The sequence below is a fragment of the Humulus lupulus genome, chromosome 6, assembly GCF_963169125.1.
Source record: "Humulus lupulus chromosome 6, drHumLupu1.1, whole genome shotgun sequence".
NCBI lineage: Eukaryota > Viridiplantae > Streptophyta > Magnoliopsida > Rosales > Cannabaceae > Humulus > Humulus lupulus.
The window spans coordinates 43,579,055-43,595,174 of record NC_084798.1 but is presented as its reverse complement, the minus strand read 5'-3'; the positions used below and the strand labels follow the sequence as shown (position 1 = coordinate 43,595,174).

Sequence of the window (16,120 nt, the reverse complement as noted above, 5' to 3'; positions counted from 1 at the left end):
AATAGTTAATTATTTGAATTAAATTAATTATTTATTTAAAAGAATATTATTATTATTATAATTATTATTATTATTAATATTAGTATATTAATGGGAAATAATATTTTTGGGATTTATTTTTTCATATAGTTTTATTTTTATTTATTTTATTACATAATTTGAATATTATTATTAATTAATGGATTAAATAATAATAATTCTACATTTTACGTGAAATGACCATTTTTACCCCTTGTTTTGGGTTTGGTAAAATGACACAGTGGAAAAATTATCTTTATAGATATTTTTAAGATTTAAAATGCTATTTTTTCTGATCTTTTCGAATTATTAAGCATCATTAAAATGGTAATATTTTGGTCATTATCATTTTTTTGAAAATTTGAACTAAAGTTTCCTATTTTTGAGGGGAGGGATCGAGCAAGTGAGATTTCCAGCTATATTGATTCTTCTTCTTTTTATTTCTTTTATTCAAGACACGATTTTGGGGTCCCTTAAAGAGTGGAGGACCCTCTAAGCCGAGCACAACACGTTTAATATGGTCATTATCATGTTTTTTTTTCAAAAAAAAAAAAAAGAGAATAGCATGGGGTTGGAGTTTATACGAGTTCTGGGCAATTTTGGGTGTTTGGGATTGATTCTTAAGGACCTAAGGATCATCTTCGACGTAGAAAAACCATACAGAAATGAAAATCACAATCCAAACACCATTAAAACCAGTGTAGCTGACTTGAGGGAGACAAGTTTAAATGGAGGGCTTCCAACCATTTTTTTTTTTTGGGTTGTTCTTGGTTGGGAAGGAGTTTTGGATGTTGTAGGATCATTTTTCAAATGTCGTCAGGGAGGCTGGGAAGAGGCTGCCGGCGTAGGAGAAGGAGAGCCACGGGAGAGCTCCGGCCGGGTCTCAAAACACGTGTTTTTTTTCTTTGGTTTTTCAATCCTAAAAATTAGTACATTAAATTTAGAGCATTCTCCAACTAGTTTGGTATTTTTCTAATTTTTCCTTGAGTTACTATGATTTATTGAAGTTTAAATAGAGATTAATTATGAAAAATATTTGTATTAATCAGAAAAATATGAGTTTATGTTTGAATGATCTTTGTATAATTTAGAATGGCTTTGTATGTTTAGATTTAAGCGTTTATCATTTTTTATAATTTTCTTCAATTATTTTCTCTTAAATATGTGATTTAAAGAAATAAATGTGGAAAAATTATTTAAAGTATTCTAAAAAAATTCTGGGAATGTTTTTGTATGTTTAAAATGAGATTCTAAGGCTCTCTATATTTTTAATTTTTAATTCGTATCATTTATGTAATTTCCATGATTTATTTGGCTTATTCTATAGTTTAATTATGAAAAATATTAATACCACTATTTTGAACCCTAGGTGTGTAGAAATCGATTTGTACAGTTAGATTTTATTTTTAATCATTTATGTATTTTTCTTGAATTAATTGTTCTATTAAATTAATTTAGAAAAATAGTTATTTTGTCCAGAAAATTCTAAAATAATTTTTATTAGTTTATCTTGATTTTTTTTTAAAGTTGTACGCCCTGGTTTTCTCACGGGCTGTTTAGCAAGACGAGCCTCGGACTAATCAGGTTTAGTCCGAGGCTCCCGCAGGCCGGAGGTTCTATTTCCAGGACGGACCCTTTTCAGCTCGAGGGGGTCCTGTTTCCAGCTCGCATTTGTTGCCCAGGAGCTGAGAGTGACATCCGAAGGCCACGGACGGGAGCAGCTCGGGTTACGAACTGCTAAGGTCACGAGCTTCTCAGGAAGCTCCGACCCTATGGGAAGTCAACACGCAAGATAAACGTGCATATTCCTGCCATCACGTGCCCGATATCCCCCTGACTTCTCGGACACGCAGCAGGAACGTGCGTATTCAGACACCCACGGACGGGTTGGGCCGTGCGGCCCATTATCTCCTTCCATGCTGATTAGACCACACTTGTGTGTCAGGTTTAGGAATTAATCATGAATGTCACAGATTTGATATGACAAATGGTAAGGTCACGGGATGACCTCCCTACCAACTTCCAGGTGCCTTCTCCTATAAATAGGGAGACCCTGGGAGTTGATAGGGGTTGGGGGAAAAATAGTCTTTGAAGAACTATATACTTTGTAAACCAAATACCCAGAGAAGATCAATAATATTGACTAGTGGAGTAGAGGGATTTTAACCTTCGAACCACTTAAAAACGTGTTGTAAGTCACCTAGTTCTTTCCCAAAGATTTCATATCTGTGACGGTTCTACTTTTAGTACTAATCTCTTTCTCTTCTTCTCTTAATTATCTGTTGCCGAAGAACCGCGTCAACAAAAGTTTTGTATGATTAGTTTGAATTTTGGGCTAGTTGTATATTTATTTTGGATTATTTGAGAAATTGAGGAAAAATAATTTATAAATGTTAAAAATTATATTTCTTATATGAGCATTTGTTGATTACTTAGGGATTTGGAAAGTTTGTTGTTAAATTTTGTTGTCATATGATAATATTTAAAAATTATTGAGTCTTTTATGTATTATGATATTAAGGGCATTTTGGTAATTTTTCATGTAAAAAGTATTATATATGAATTCATGTTTTACGTTAGAAACATCATTGTTTGTGCATGTGACATTTTGGTTTGAACCTTTGTGAAAAATGATTTTAAATTACATGTCATGCACGTTAAAATTGCATAGTTAAATTATTTCGATAAATATGGTTTTGAAATAAAACTCTAACGCCTATTTTTACTTTATTCTAAATGGTTGTTGTGTAATTGGACTCTAGGAGCTAGCGGTCATCGAGGTGACACCAAAAGTGGTTTGGGGCAAGTCAGCGGACAACGCATTGCTTAAGGTAAGAAGAGTGGACATTTGCGCACAGGGTGTACGTTATGCGTACAACCTTGCTTTCTTATTTGTTTAATTATGTAATTATATTTGTGACATGAATTGTTGCATTAGATTTACTAGCATGAGGATAGTGCTAGGGATTTTAGTTAGTAGACATGGTTAGATGATAGAGTAGGTGTGCTACTAGATTCTAGCTGCTTGTGTGGGTATAACACTTGCAGGAATTATCTTGGGTGTGTATAACTCGGGATAATAGGATGCCCCCATGGAACTGCCGAGTGTGAGTACAGCACAGGTAAGACAAATTACATTTAATGTCCAATCAACATGACTTGTTAGTATTTATGTGTGTGAGTATAACATACATTATGTTAGTGTGATATGCTATTGGTATATCGCACGATGATTATTATGATTAAGATGTTTATTTATGTTTAGTTGAAATCTTATGTTTTCTGGTTTGGGGAGTTATGTCCTACATAGCTCTTCTTACTGGCGTTAGCTCACGGGTACTCTGTGTGCAAGTAAAGGCAAAGCGAAGCAGTGAGTGGTGCGAGCTCGAGGCATGGACGGAACATGTTAGAGGCTGGGCACAATTATTTTATGTTTTATTTTGAAATAAATGTCATATTTTTACATTTCAAAATTGAACGGTTATTTTCTTTATGTTGTTATTATTAAACTTAGCGTCCAACATTTTATTTTATTTTTAATAATGAGATCTCATTGTCTGTTTAAATTTTAAATAAATATTTTCATTTAGTGTTTTAAAGTACTTATTTGATTTTTATTTTAAACGGACTCCCTTAGTAATGTCTCGAGAAATCAAGGCATTACAGTATGGTATTAGAGAAAAACAGTCCTAAAGAATCTGTGGTAAGCCCTAACATGTAAAGTTCATCGCCAAGGATGAGTTCGACTCACTATACTGTAAGCGGTTAAAATTTACTTATGAATTTTTGTTTTTTCTAATGCACATTTACGTACTTAGCGTTCTCTTATAATGATATCTTTACCACAATAGCTCCTTTTCATTATAAGTTATTTACATGTGTGGTTCAGGAAATTAAGAATGCCCCCTCGTAGATCAGTCATAGTAGGACGTGGTCGAGGTAGGGGAAGAGTAACAGTGAATGCAGCATAGCCCAAACCACCACAAAGATGGGAGGAATGTTTTGCGAGAATGGAAGAGACCATTCAAAGACAGAATGCAGAGATCAATCAATTGAGGCAGCAAGTTGGGCCACCTGTAAGGCATGAAGCACCAGTGGATAGGCAGCCACATGCCATTTTAAGGTTACTAGTTGTTGAGGACTGTATAGAGCAACACTCGCCAGTTTTGGAAGACAACATCGTTCTAGTCCAGGCTGAGGAGTGGATCGTGGGATGGAGAGGATCTTGAACATGATGGGAGTTCAAGGCAATGAAAGAGTGGTGTGCGCATCTTTCATGCTGAGAAAAGATGCTCGAATTTGGTGGGAGGTAGTGGAGCAATCATAGGATGTTAACACTATGGATTAAGACAGAGTCAAACATGTGTTTAATGATAAATACTACAATTCTGTAGTGTTAGCAGCAAAAATGGATGAATTTACCAAGCTAACTCAAGGTAATCTCTCGGTGACAGAATATGCAAAGAAGTTCGATCAATTGGCAAAGTTTTCCAAGGATCTTGTACTTACTGATAAAATACGGGTAGACCAGTTTGTGAGAGGTCTAAAACCAATGATACCTCGGGATGTGGTTATTGTTTCTAGAGGTGTTTTCACCAATGCTGAAGTGGAGGAAATGGCTCTTACAGCTGAGAGAAGCAAAGAGAGAATCTGGAAAGATAATGCTTCTAGAAGGCATGCCAAGAAGAGTGGGGCAACCACCTCTAATGACAACAGGAAGAGGGGATAGGAGCAGTCAAGCCAAGCTGGAAATGACAAACGACCCAAGCTCAACAATGACAACCGTCCTGGTGGAAATGGTGGTAGAAACATTCCACCTTGCCCTAAGTGCACAAAACGCCATTTTGGTGAGTGCAGAGCTGGAGTTTGTTAAAATGTGGGAATGAAGGTCACATGAAGCGCAACTATCCGACATGGGAACAATCAGGCAATAAGGAGGAGCAGAAGAAGAATGACAAGTACGTCCCATCCAAAGTCTTCACCATCACCCAAGCTGAAGCTGAGGCAAGCCCTTCCATCATAACAGGTCAGATCCCTATGGCCAATACCACATGTAAAGTTTTATTTGATTATGGTGAATCACACTCTTTTATTTCCATTAGAACTGTAAAGATTGTAAATGCACCTAATGAATTATTTAATGTGGGGTTTGGGACTATGTTACCCTTAAGAGAAATTGCAATATCTAAAAATTGGGTTAAAGTTGTACCTTTATGGATAGATGGGAGAAAATTGTATGTAAACCTGATTGCATTAGATTTATCTGATTTTGATGTAATTCTGGGGATGAATTTTCTCTCCAAATATGGAGTATCTATCAACTGCAAACGCAAGAAAGTGGTCTTTGCTCCAAAAGGCGGAGATTCGTTTGAGTTCGAAGGCATAAGCAAGAAACCCATAACTCATATCATATCAGCGATGAAAGCCAAAGAAATGTTGCAACACTGATGTTTGAGGTATCTCGTGAATATGGTCAATGAAGCCGAAGAGACAAGAGTTGTAGCTGAGTTCCTTGATGTTTTTCTAGAAGAACGGCCAGGTTTACCTCCGCACAGGGAGATATAATTTGTAATCGATCTGATGCCTGGAACAACGCCAGTATCTCGAGCACTATACAGAATGGCACCAGCGGAACTGAAAGGGCTCAAAACTCAATTGGAGGAATTACTTAAGCTGGGGTTCATTAGACCAAACTATTATCCTTGGGGCGCACCAGTTATTCTTGTCAAGAAGAAAGATGGGTCTATGAGGACGTGTATTGATTATTGGAAGCTTAATAAGGTCACAATAAAAAATAGATATCCTTTGTTGAGAATCAATGATCTGCTCGACCAGCTTCAGTGGACCAAGGTGTTTTCGAAAATCGATCTTTAGTCGGGATACCATTAGCTGAGGATCAAGAATGATGATATACCGAAGACAGCCTTCAGAACCATGTATCGGCATTATGAATTTCTGGTGATGTTGTTTGGACTCACAAATGCCCCGACAGCTTTTATGGACCTCATGAACAGGGTTTTCAAGGAGTATTTGGATCAGTTTGTCATCGTTTTCATAGATGATATATTGGTCTACGCCAAGACAGAAAAAGAACATGATGAGCATTTACGTTTGACCTTTCAACGATTGAGAGAGTACTAGTTCTATGCCAAATACAAGAAGGGTGAGTCCTGGTTATCTAAGGTTGGTTTCTGGGTCATATTGTCACCGATGGAGGAGTGAAAGTAGATCCTGCAAAGATTGCTACAATGCAAAAATGGCCAAGACCAAAGAATGCCTCGGAAGTCGGAAGTTTTCGGGTTTTGGCAGGCTATTACAGGAGGTTTGTCGAAGGGTTTTCAAAGATATTCGCACCAATGAAAGAATTTACAAGAAAGAATCTGAAGTTCACCTGGTCAGATAAATGTGAGCAGAGCTTCTAGGAATTGAAGAGTCGGCTTATATCAGCACCTGTACTCAGCTTACCCTTAGAGAATGGGCAGTTCGTGGTTTACTGTGATGCGTCAAAATAGGGATTGGGATATGTACTGATGCAGTCTGGTAAGGTCATAGCCTATGCCTCTAGGCAACTGAAAGATTATGAACAGAGGTATCTGACGCACGACCTGGAATTAGCAGCGATTGTCTTTGCATTGAAGATTTTGAGTCACTATCTCTACGAGGTGAAATGTGAGATTTACACCGATCAGAAGAGTCTCAAATACTTCTTCACCCAGAAGGAGTTAAATATGAGGCAGAGGAGGTGGTTGGAGTTAGTCAAGGATTATGACTGTGACATACTATACCACCCCAGTAAAGCCAATGTTGTGGCGGATGCACTTAGCCACAGAGGATAGGGAATGATTTCTTCTTTACAAGGAGTATCAAGGAAGATCCTGGAAGACATAGAACGAGCTAGTATAGAACTGATCACAGGACAACTTTCAAAGGTTACACTCCAATCCACCTTGTTATAAAGGATCGGGGAAAGGTAGAATGCTGACAAGAAGTTGAGTGACCTAAAGCAAGAGGCGCAGTGGGAATGCCATGGATTTCACTATGTCAGATACCAGACTGATCAGAATCAAGGGGCGTATTTTTGTGTCAGACAGCGATGAGCTGAGGAAAGACATTCTGGCGGAAGCTCATACTACCCCATATTTGGTTCACCCTGGGACCACTAAGATGTACCATGACCTTAAGGTATTGTATTGGTGGCCAGGAATGAAGAAGAATGTAGTGGAATATGTGGCAAAATGCTTAACATGTCAGCGAGTTAAGGCAAAACATCAAAGACCAGTGGGGTTATTGCAACCGTTGAATATTCCTGAGTAGGGGTGGGAGGAGTTATCTATGGATTTTGTGACGGGGTTACCTAGGCCCACAAAACAGCACGATGCGATTTGGGAAATCGTGGCTAGGTATACCAAGTTGGCTCACTTCCTACCGGTATGCATGACTTATTCTATGGATCAGTTCGCTGAGTTGTACATGAATAAGATAATACGTCTACATGGGACACCGTACTCTATTGTGTGTGATCGGGATGCTCGATTTACATCAACATTCTGGGAGAGTTTGCATAGAGCAATGACAACTTGGTTGAAGTTCAGTACAACTTATCATCCAGAAACGGATGGTCAGACCTAGAGGACAAATAAGATCTTAGAAGATATGATCAAAGCGTGTGTCATTGACTTTCAGGGATCCTGGAGTAGATACTTTCCACTGATTGAGCTTTCATGCAACAACAACTACCAATCTATCATCGGGGTAGCACCATATGAAATGCTGTATGGAAGAAAGTTTAGGTCCCCACTACACTGGGATGAACTGGGAGAGAGAAAACTACTTGGGCCAGATGCACTGCAACAAACCAATGAGGCTATTCATAAAATCAGGGCTAGCATGGTCACAACTCAGAGCAGACAGAAGTCTTATACAGATCTAAAGCACAGGCATGTTGAGTTTGAAGTTGGTGATCATGTCTTTCTACGTGTGACTCCAAGAAAATGAATCTTGGTGAAGAGGTTTGGCAAGAAGGGAAAGCTAAGTCCCACATATGTTGGACCTTTTGAGATTTTGGATAGAGTGGGCAATGTGGCTTATAGGGTAGCTTTACCACCATCATTGTCCAGGTTGCATAATGTATTTCATGTATCACAACATCAAAAATACGTGTCCGACCCATTGCCTGTGCTGACCTACGAGACCTTGGGTTGGTAGGAGGATTTGTCATTCGATGAGCGTCCAGTGAAAATACTCGATTGAAAAGTCAAGGTCCTAAGGAAAAAGACTATTTCCTTGGTGAAGGTATTGTGGAGGAGCAGTGCTATTGAGGAGGCAACCTAGGAATTAGAGTCTGATATGCAGTAGCAGTATCCTGAGTTGTTTGAGTAAAATTTCAGGATGAAATTTCTTTTTAGTGGGGGATAATTGTAATATCCGTTTTCCTGAAAGGGTGATTTTGTAATTTTGCCACTGAGGGCATTTTTGTCTTTTTGCCTATTTTTTAAATTGAAGATGTATGAACTTCTGATGTCAATAAAAATTCCAAGTTCTTCAGTGAAACATTTTTTATGGTAATTAAATCCCGGTATGAGTTTATGCCTAACAAATAGTTAATTATTTAAATTAAATTAATTATTTATTTAAAAGAATATTATTATTAATATTAGCATATTAATGGGAAATAATATTTTTGGGATTTATTTTATTGTATAGTTTTTTTATTTATTTTATTACATAGTTGGAATATTATTATTAATTAAAGGATTAAATAATAAAAATTCTACATTTTACGTGAAATGACCATTTTACCCCTTGTTTTGGTTTTGGTAAATGACACATTGGGAAAATTATCTTTATGGATATTTTTAAGATTTAAAATGCTATTTTTTCTGATCTTTTCGAATTATTAAGCATCATTAAAATGGTAATATTTTGGTCATTATCGTTTTTTGAAAATTTGAACTAAATTTTCCTATTTTTGAGGGGAGGGATCGGGAAAGTGAGACTACCCGCTATATTGATTCTTTTTTTCTTAATTTCTTTCATTCAAGATACGATTTTTGGATCCCTTGAAGAGTGGAGGACCCTCTATGCCGAGCACAACACGTTTAATATGGTCATTATCGTTTTTTTCAAACAAAAAGAAAATAATAACATCGGGTTGGAGTTTATACGAGTTTTGGGCAATTCTAGGTGTTTGGCATTGATTCTTAAGGACCTACGGATCATCTTGGATGTAGAGAAATGAAGAGAAACCATACAGAAACGAAAATCACAGTCCAAGCACCATTAAACTCGGTGTACCGGACTTGAGGGAGATAAGTTCAAACGGAGGACTTCCAACAATTTTCTTGGGTTTTTCTTGGTCGAGAAGGAGTGCTGGACGTCGTAGGATAATTTTCCAATCGAAAGGGGGCTTAAAACGCCGTCGGGGAGGCTAGGAAGAGGTTACTGGTGCCGGAGGAGGAGAGCCACAGCAGAGCTCCGGCCAGGTCTCAAAACACGTGTTTTTTTTTCTTTGTTTTTTCAACCCTAAAAATTATTCCATTACATTTAGAGCATTTTCCAACTAGTTTGTATTTCATGTGTTATCCCCAAAAATTGGAGATCGATGACATGGCAGTAGAGGAGACAAGTGGTAGTACATGGTCTGTAAAAGACACATTAATAAGTCAATAAGTATATTGGCTCCTCAGAGTTGTGATAAAGTGACTTGGCTTAGGAGTAGCGCAGTGTGCCATGTTAGACCAGAGATATGGCATGCTAGACCAAAGTGCCATGTTAGACCAGAGACATGGCATGCTAGACCAGAGTGCCATGTTAGACCAGAGACATGGCATGCTAGACCAGAGTGCCATGTTAGACCAGAGGAGTGCGTGTCCTACCAGCCAAGTGCGTGACTGTCCAGTAGAGGTATGGCCGACCAGAAGGTGATATTCATCAACTAGGTAGAACAGACTACGTCAAGATTCCCAGAAACGGCTTCAACAAGAATTGGTCTTGGCATACGCGGGAATCTCTCATTCTTCCCACAAATGGGGTGTTCTGTTACATTTTGAATATTTTTGTAATTTAAATATAATAAATATAATGAAATATCCCGATTCTAGGGGAGAGCAGATATATGATCCTAAGCCTATAAATATATGGCTTATGGGATTAGAAAGGGGTTCTTCTTCTTTTGGGACTTTGGGAAATTTTGGGTCTGAGTTTTCTAGAGAGAGAAAGTGCTTGTATCTGAAAGAATTCTTGTATTCCTGTAATCTGTACTGAAGAAACTCAGTTGGCTCAGTTCATCTGATCTTGAGCACAGATCTATAATCACAACTCTAAGTGGATTAGGCTATTACTAACATATTGGGGCTGAACCACTATAAAAATTGCGCGTGTTATTTATTTTCTTTTCAAACCCGTCTGTGTCGTTTTATTTCTCTTGAAGGTTTCATCATTTTTTATGTTCTCACGTCGTTGGCCAAAAACGCGGTCAACATTATGATTTTTCCTTGAAAAAATATGATTTATTGAATTTTAAATAGAGATTAATTATGAAAAATATTTTTATTGTTTAGAAAAATATGAGTTTATGTTTGAATGATCTTTGTATGATTTATAATTGATTTGTATGTTTAGATTTAATCTTTGATCATGTTTGATAATTTTCTTCAATTATTTTCTCTTAAATATGTGATTTAAATAAATAAATGTGGATCAATTATTTAAAGTATTCTAAAAAATTATGGGAATGTTTGTGTATGTTTAAAATGAGATTTTAAGACTCTCTATATTTTTAATTTTGAATTTTTATCATTTATGTAATTTCCATGATTTATTTGGCTTATTTTATATTTTAATTATGAAAAATATTAATACTATTGTTTTGAACCCTAGGTAATTTTTTTGTGTTATTGTAGGGTGTAGAAACCGGCTTGTATAGTTAGATTTTATTTGTAATCTTTTATGTATTTTTCTTGAATGAATTTATTTTTCTATTAAATTAATTAAGAAAAATAGTTATTTTGTCTAGAAAATTCTAAAATAATTTTATAAGTTTATTTTAGATTTTTGAACAGTTCTCTATGATTAGTTTGAATTTTGGGCTGGTTGTATATTTATTTTTGGATTATTTGGATTATTTGAATTTTGGGTTTTATATTTATAAATGTTAAAAATTATTTTTCTGGTCTTATATGAGCCTTTGCTGATTATTTAGAGTTTTGAAAAGTTGGTTGTTAAATTTTGTTGTCATATGATAATCTTTAAAAATTATTGAGTTTTTTATGTAATTATGATATTAAGGGCAATTTGGTAATTTTCCACGTAAAAAGTATTTATATGAATTCATGCTTTACGTTAGAAACATCCTTGTTTGTGCATGTGACATTATGGTTCAAACATTTGTGAAAAATTATTTTAATTTATGTGTCATGCAAGTTAAAATAAATTGCATAATTAAATTATTTCGATAATTAGGGTTTTGAAACTAAACTCTAATGCCTATTTTTACTTTATTCAAAATTGTTGATGTGTAATTGGACGTCTAGGAGCTAGAGGTCGTCAAGGTGACACAACAAGTGGTTTGAGGCAAGTCAGCGAACAATGCATTGCTTAAGGTAAGAAGAGTGGACATATGTGCACAGGGTGTACGTTATGCGTACAACCTTGTTTTCTTATTTGTTTAATTATGTAATTATATTTGTGACCTGAATTGTTGCATTAAATTGACTAGCATGAGGATAGTGCGAGAGATTTTAGTTAGTAGACATGCTTAGATGATAAAGTAGGCGTGCTAATAGATACTAGCTTCTTGTGTGGGTATAACACTTGCATGAATTATCTTGGGTGTGTATAACTCCGGAAAATAGGATGCCACCACGAAACTGCCGAGTGTGAGTACAGCGCAGGCAGAGCAACGATGTCTCGAGGGAACGGTCGAGTGTGAGTACAGTGTAGGCTAGACTAGGTGTCACCGTGGGAATGCCAAGTGTGAGTACAGTGCAGGCAAGACAGATTACATTTCATGTCCGATCAACATGACTTGTTAGTATTTATGTGTGTGAGTATAACACACATTATATTAGTGTGATATGGTATTTGTATATCGTACGATGATTATTATGTTTATTTATGTTTAGTTGAAAGTTTATGTTTTCTGGTGTGGGGAGTTATGTCCTACATAGCTCTTTAAAATGGGCGTTAGCTCACAGGTACTCTGTGTGCAGGTAAAGGCAAAGCGAAGCAGTGAGTAATGCGGGCTCAAGGCATGGACGGAACATGTTAGAGGTTGGGCACAGTTATTTTATGTTTTATTTTGAAATAAATGCCATGTTTTTACTTTTCAAACTTGAACTATTATTTTCTTTATGTTGGAATTATTAAACTTAGCGGCCAACATTTTATTTTTTTAAATAATGAGATCTCCTTGATTGTTTAAATTTTAGATAAATATTTTCTTTTAGTGTCTTAAAGTATTTATTTGTTTATTATTTTAAATAGACTTCCTAAGTAACGTCTCGGAAAATCAAAGTGTTACAAGGAAGTCAAATGAAAGAAAAATAAAATAAATTAAACAGAGTATACACTATACACAGTCATATCATCTATACTATGTACATAAATCTTAATTCTCTATCCAATAACAAGTCAAGAAATTGGAATGCAATATTATAGTCAAATCAAAGAGGAATGTTGTAGTGATCCAAAATCAAGAATATAAGGAATCACAAAATCCTATTATCTAATTAAAATATTCATATTTTCATTGAAACATTTTTATCAAACATTTAGCGATCAAATAGGAGAAACTCTAACATTTTATCAAAAAGTTAGTAAACAAATAGGGTAAAAGAACACAAAATCTACAACAAAAAACATGTATTTAGATCAAATTAAATCAATCATTTTGGATTTGACTTCTTAAAGAAACAAAGCAAAAAATTTAAAAGATGAAAAGAACAACCAGCCTTCTAATCTAAAATGAGAGAAAGAGAGCAAATTAGTCAATATAATTGCATAAATTTTAAGCTTTTGTTAGCCCTAAAACCCCCAACCAATTAGGAAAAACTTATATTTAAGAGAAAGAGTTAAGTGTCTTAGATATTAATATAATATTTTTTATAACCAATTGAAAGAACTAGATTTAATGTCTATACAAAAAGGCTTTTGTGCAAAACTAAAAGTGGTTGAACATGAACTTAATCCAGAAATTCCAAGAGCTATTAACCAAAAGCATATTCTAATAGCTACGAACATCAATTATTGCCTCTAGGCTTTTCCATAACTGTTACAGAATTTTCCTTTGTGTTAGTAGCAAATTTTCTAGCTATGTACACAAGTAAGTTCTAATGACATTGTTCTTGGTTGCTAGTGCTCCTCACAAAACAAAAAGACGAGAAAGAACACAGTGATATAATTGGGTGTAAAATGAGTGTTTATGAAGCAGGTACACATTGAGGCATTTTAACAAGCATATCTGCAAACCTGGAAAAGTAAACTAACAAGTAATGTCATAAAAAAATCTGACCACAAAGACAAATCACACCAATATTTCTCAAGAAATTGATGTCTATGACAACATTTGAAAGAGGCTAATAACCCCACCTTTGCATGCATACTATGAATTTTAATAAAAAGAAACTTTAACAAGTTTGTTGCTAACTAGTACTACAACTCTAACTTTCATATGGACCAAGCAAGATAAACACATAACACTAATAAACTGATACATCAAAGACGCCTAGCATTGTAAAATAAAACTAAATAAGATGCATAAAAGCTAAATGATATTAGATCCAGAACAAACTCCAAACATAGAAAGTGTAATCACAAAAAACAATGACTAGATCCAAAACAAACTCAAATCCAAAAATCTTAATAGAACCAAAACATACTTAATAGTGAGCACAACAAAAATTGACGGCCACCAATCTCAATCTGAAAATCACAAAATCTTCAAACACTACTACAATAATAGTCTTTAACTTGGCTGTTTTAGGCTAATAGACTTCGGTTCTCGCTGAAATAGATATTGAAGTCTATCCATGCGAAGTTAAAGGCTTACAATAACCAAAGTTAAAAATTAATAATGGACTTCGGTTATTACATAAAAACCTGTTGTACCCCAATTTTAGCACGAGTTCATTCACTCAGCTTGGGTACAGCTGACAGATAAATACATGGAGAAATGACTAAGGGAAATAATATCTGCTTATTATCCATGTGGACAACTCAAGATTCATAGTGATCATACGTGGTGTTAGGCGTCCTGAGTTTATCCCAAACTAAGGATACAATGTCTGTGAAGCACGAGCTTGGGGGAGATATCCAACTCGTGGTAATTCAGGAAGATTGCATACTCAGGGATCCCCAGAGACTCGGGATCTGTTTACATGTTTATTTATGACCAGGTTGTCATATTTATTATCCGAGATAGCAGGAACCTATTTCTTCTATTATCAAATTATATTCCAATATAAATGGGAATTATTTGTATTAAATGTAGACATTATGTAAATGCGTGATTGACTCACGTGGTTACCCAAATCTGACCATGGAATTCCCCTATAAATACTGAGAATATTGGACAGGAAATGGGACGATTATTCAGTAATACCAAAACTCTGCCAAAATAGAGAGAGAAACATCAATAATATTGACTCGTGGACTAGGTGGATTTTAACCACTGAACCATGTAAAAGTTCTATGTTCTTGAGTGAATTCTGTTTATTTTTCATTACGATTTATCATTAAGCACTAATCTGCCTTATTATTTCTTAATACACTGTTGGCAAAAAACCGCGTCAACAGTTTGGTGCTTTCATTGAGAGAAAATTAGTGCTTCATAAAAATCCCAGTCGATTCTCATCATGGTTCTTACTCGCTCAATGCATGATAATGAGATAGAACAACCTGGTGGGCAGGAGGCCCATCATACCGCTGTTCGAACGAGCGTGGCCCTGAGATCCAGCAACGTCCGGGAAAACAACCGGCTAGACAAGGCGACACTGGGAGTTCGGCGTCACTGCACCGAATCCAAATCCAGATTACCTAACTGCCATCGAGTTGGAAAACATGCAATGGAGGAGCCATCTCGCTAAGGCAAACAGGAAGATTGAGGAGGTTTTGGCTTGGTTACCCCCTCTTGCAACCGACGTTAACATCGGAAAGAGGCAAAGTATGTCTCACAAGTCCCATAGGAATAATCGATCCAAACCAAGTCGATCAGTCAAAACCTCCACCCCAATTTCTGTACCTGCAGAGTGAGATCACCAAAATGTTCAACCCAGCAACCATCATAGGGGTCGTCAGCATGCCAGTCAGTCGGTTAAGACTACAACCCCAAGTTCGGTGCCTTCTTCACAGGTCCCCAGGAATGCCCATGACAATCCATAAGGAGGGGATGGGATAGGCTCACAAAGACAAAATGTTCCAACAAACCCTCCTACGTCGCGATCAGATCACCAAGCACAGAGAACTAGAGACATTGGAGTAGAATATAGGCAAGCTAATTTAGTCTGCCTTGATGGAACGAGGATAGCTTCACCAATAAGGCATCCCCCATCGCCTATAAGACATCCGCCACCACCTCGTCCTCAACGATACATTCCAGCTTATGGAGATAGTAGGAGGAATCCTCCCCCATATGCCAATACTTACGTCCCACGAACACGTGTCAAAAATCCAGATCCTCGGCCCCAACCGTGAGCTGTAAGCTTCGCAAATGGGAGTTACTGGACCAAAAGTCGTCGTAGTGGTAGGTCCGAGGGCAACCTAAGAAATCATTTGAGTTCAGCACAGAGCCCTCGGTACGACCCACAACCTGATTTACACAATCGTCTGAATTCGCAGAGAAGAAATCCATCTCGGAATGAAGATATTAGTTATACTCGACAAGAAGGAGGTCTGTCCATAGTATGCGATAACAGGAATGCCCCACAAAACCAAGCTCGAGCTTCGAGGGACAACAACCCATCAAACAACGATAGGATGGGAGCTGTTGAATAGCCCCCAAGTAACCTAGGGACTAGGGATCAAACCTTGAAAGAATAGCTTTGATGGAAGAGCAAATGAAGAGGCTTTTATCTGGAAAAGAAAAAGACGATTGCAACTCAGAAGA

At 36.5% G+C, this 16,120-nt stretch overlaps 1 protein-coding gene across 1 annotated transcript; it reads left to right on the top strand.

Moving 5' to 3' along the window:
• Positions 1–4,911: 4,911 nt before the first annotated feature.
• Positions 4,912–5,466, top strand: LOC133785025 (uncharacterized). Its single transcript, XM_062224286.1, has one exon. The coding sequence runs from the start codon at positions 4,912–4,914 to the stop codon at positions 5,464–5,466; it is 555 nt and encodes a 184-aa protein (XP_062080270.1).
• The last annotated feature ends 10,654 nt before the right edge of the window (positions 5,467–16,120 follow it).